The following is a 3,136-nucleotide window of genomic DNA, read 5'->3' as shown; positions in this document are numbered from 1 at the left end:
ATTAAGTTAAAAATCATAATTAATTAAAATAATAAATAAAGATATATGATTTATAATACAGAAATTATAAAAAATTGTATGGATTTTTTAATGACGGAGAGAATAATATATTTTTATGATATTAATGTGACATATTGAGTTCTATATTAAAAAAACTAAAAAAGAAGATTAAGTTTAGCTATTAGAGATACCCTAACTCCACAATAAAATCATTATCCTAATGTCTCTCATCAGCAACCCATGCACACATGCAAATCCTATCTTAAATCATATTATCAAATACATCAAATAAGCAAGCTTACCACCGTATATAGAAGTATTCTTTCCCAATAATACTCCCTTTTAAATAATTGATAATATGGCTAATCTTGTTTTATAAAATTATGGAATCGTCACATCAACAATCCCTAGAACCGATTCCATAGATATGGAGGATAAATATAGATATACAGTTGAAAGTACATAGCCGGGACGTTAACTCTAAATAATGACATCCTGATGATCGAACCCTAGACCTCTCGGCCACGACACCATACATCTCCAACTGTGTTACGCCCTGGGGACGGCTAACCCTTTTTTTATGATTGACAGTATAGTTAAGGAATTCAACAATAAGTAGATAGACAATAGGAACTCAAAAGCATCTATTGGATAAATAGTTTGGAATAATTGCGAAGATTTTTTTTTCCCTTTTGGGAGTAAGAATAATTGCAACATTTAATTACATCTATTTAATTAATCTTCTATAGAATTGGAAAATTGCAACTGATGTAATCATGGAGGAAATGCTTCTTTATCCTCTCAAAGTTTAGCTGCTGCAACCGAAGCTGCTGCCCTCTCAGCAACGATTTGCTCATACAAATCTCTGATCTTCAATCCGACAATGGTTTGGAAGAGACCAGTGCCATTGTTGCTGCCTGGGAAGTCTGAGTGCTTCAACATCTGTTGCGTTACCTCGCCGTAGAACTTAGTCGATAAGTTACTAAGATGGCTCTCCACATAGATCAGCTCGTCTAACCTCTCAAACTGCCCGTCCATCTCCAACATTGAGACCTGACAAGAGATGTATCATATCCGAGTTTTAGCTGTTGGATTGAGAATCCAAAAGGTTCGGTCAGTTTAATTACTATATGTCTATACCTCGTTGGAGAAATATGTCTCAGGGCTATAGAAGAAATTGATGCCAGGGTAGGAGCAAGTGAGTTTCCTGCCGCAAGGAATCCAAGAAATAGTGGAGCCTTCATCAAAGAGGTAGACGGGAGCAAAGTGCTTCACCCCTTCTTTCATGATCAACCTCACGCGCAACACCTTCCCTTCATTGTCATCAGGGATTAATTGCGTTGGTAGGACTTCAATCACAGCGTCAGCATATTGCTTCTGTGGATCTGCCAAGCACACAAAGTTCATTCATTGAATCAATTAAGGGATAAAATTAAAGCAGCTTTTGTTGAATCTAGTGTTCCAATTGGCTAAATCAAAGTACCGATGTAAGCATCAAAATCAGGTTTTCGGGCTTCAATGCTGGCTTTGATGCTTTCAAGGCTGTGTCCTCGTTCTGCCATATCTCTCTGTGATTGAAAAGATAAAACGAGGTTAGAAACGGTTTTTTTTTTTCTTCCCTCCTTTTTGCCAAATTAATTCAGAAAATGACCTGAATTTTCCATGCAAACTTGACCTCGTTGCTGATATCCAAGTAGATGCTGAAGTCCAAGAGATCCCTCACACGGGAATCGTACCTATCAATGATGGAGTTGCAATCAGACTCTTGGGTTCTTAATTGAGTTAAACACAACATGATCCCTAACATTGCCACATGTGTTGCTCATAAATTTGTGTTATTTTTGTTGTTGACTACGGAGGGAAAGAAAACTGAAAAGAAATTTTTTCCATGTGAAATCCTAACTTTTCTGAAAAAACTATAATCAGAGACAGTAAATACGAAATTAACAGCTTTCGGGAAATTAGAATCTTGTAACTTTTCAGAAACTTTGCTAGACAATAGTCAGCCAATTTTGTTATAAAAGGACCATTAATGTATAACCTCAACATTTAAACTAATCCACAAACGAAAGAGTAGTTACTGAAGTAGGGTGTTCGATCTTTTAAAGAAAACCTATGTTGGGAGCTCACATAGGGTGCAATCCTTCAATGACCAGGATCTTGGGTGGCTTGATGAGCTCAGGGGGATCCAGTAGACCAGTTACATGGTTATAGATGGGCTTCTCCACGGCCACTCCATCCTTGATAGCCTTCACCTGCTCATACATGAGGTCGAAGTTGTTGGCCCTTGGGTCCAATGCAGTCACCCCCTTCTCCTTCCTTCCGGTCCTGTCCAGGGAGTGGTAGTCATCAAGGCATATGACAGTGGTGGTGTCACTGATCAAGGTATTGGAGTCTGGATTCCCTCCCTTGGGCGGTTCTGCTGCTCCCCCAAACACACTGGTCAGCCTCCTCATGAAGGTGCTCTTGCCACACCCTGAGTCTGCTGCCAGCCCTATCACCACTGTCTTCTCGGCAGAGCACACAAAAGCGCTCTTCCTTCCACTGTGGAAGAAGATAAACTGATGATGCCTTTGGCTGAAGCCAAAGTTGTAGGTCTTGGCAGCTGGCCTTGAGATGGAGCAGGAATGGAGGGAAGGAACAGTGTGGACTGTGCAACTTGCCATCTCCTCTTTCTTTGCTCTGTTCTTCTTTCCAGCAAAATTTTGTAGGAAAGAAGCTGGGTGTTGAGCCTTGGGAGAGAGAACGAGGATAAAGGTGGAGAATGTGTGTGGTTTGCTTTCTCCTCAGTCTGATAATTTAAAGAGGCTGCTGCTCTTCAACAAATTAAAGTTGTTTTAATATTTCTTTCAGTTGTTGTTATTTAACCGTAATTCAAAAATATTGAATGGCGTGAGATATTTCTTGTAGGTTTTATTTTTTATGGGGTGGTGACTTGTAATTGAGGTGGGATTTCCAGTGTGTATGACGTTTGCTAACTTCATTTCACAGTGGAACAAATATAATGCGCAATTAGTTTTAAGCGAGAATACTTGGATGAGGCTTTTGAAGCTCTTGAAGCACAGGAGAGAGGCGGGAGAATGATCCATGGAGAAAGATTGATGGTTATCTCCGGATACTAGATATGGTCTGCCAC

General features: G+C 39.5%; 1 protein-coding gene across 1 annotated transcript; it reads right to left on the bottom strand.

Annotated features, from left to right (window-relative positions):
• Positions 1-629: 629 nt before the first annotated feature.
• LOC121989358 (phosphoribulokinase, chloroplastic-like) lies at positions 630-2,792 on the bottom strand. The gene is made up of 5 exons (XM_042543351.1): positions 2,131-2,792; positions 1,652-1,736; positions 1,484-1,568; positions 1,141-1,385; positions 630-1,053 (listed from the first exon to the last, which is right to left on the bottom strand). Exons 1-5 carry the CDS (start codon positions 2,664-2,666, stop codon positions 802-804), a joined length of 1,203 nt encoding a protein of 400 aa, XP_042399285.1. The 5' UTR covers positions 2,667-2,792; the 3' UTR covers positions 630-801.
• Positions 2,793-3,136: the final 344 nt, after the last annotated feature.

Source organism: Zingiber officinale, chromosome 6B (assembly GCF_018446385.1).
Source record: "Zingiber officinale cultivar Zhangliang chromosome 6B, Zo_v1.1, whole genome shotgun sequence".
Classification (NCBI taxonomy): domain Eukaryota; kingdom Viridiplantae; phylum Streptophyta; class Magnoliopsida; order Zingiberales; family Zingiberaceae; genus Zingiber; species Zingiber officinale.
The sequence above is the reverse complement of the archived record's forward strand: the minus strand, read 5'-3'. Positions and strand labels throughout refer to the sequence as shown.

Bases quoted from the DNA above. Each gene is read 5' to 3' on its own strand.
- LOC121989358 (XM_042543351.1), bottom strand. From the start codon at position 2,666: ATGGCAAGTTGCACAGTCCACACTGTTCCTTCCCTCCATTCCTGCTCC. The intron at 1,569-1,651 runs GTCATTTTCTGA...TTTCAATCACAG, and splicing joins AGTTTGCATGGAAAATTCAG to AGAGATATGGCAGAACGAGG. The intron at 1,386-1,483 runs GTACTTTGATTT...TGTGCTTGGCAG, and splicing joins TGATTTTGATGCTTACATCG to ATCCACAGAAGCAATATGCT.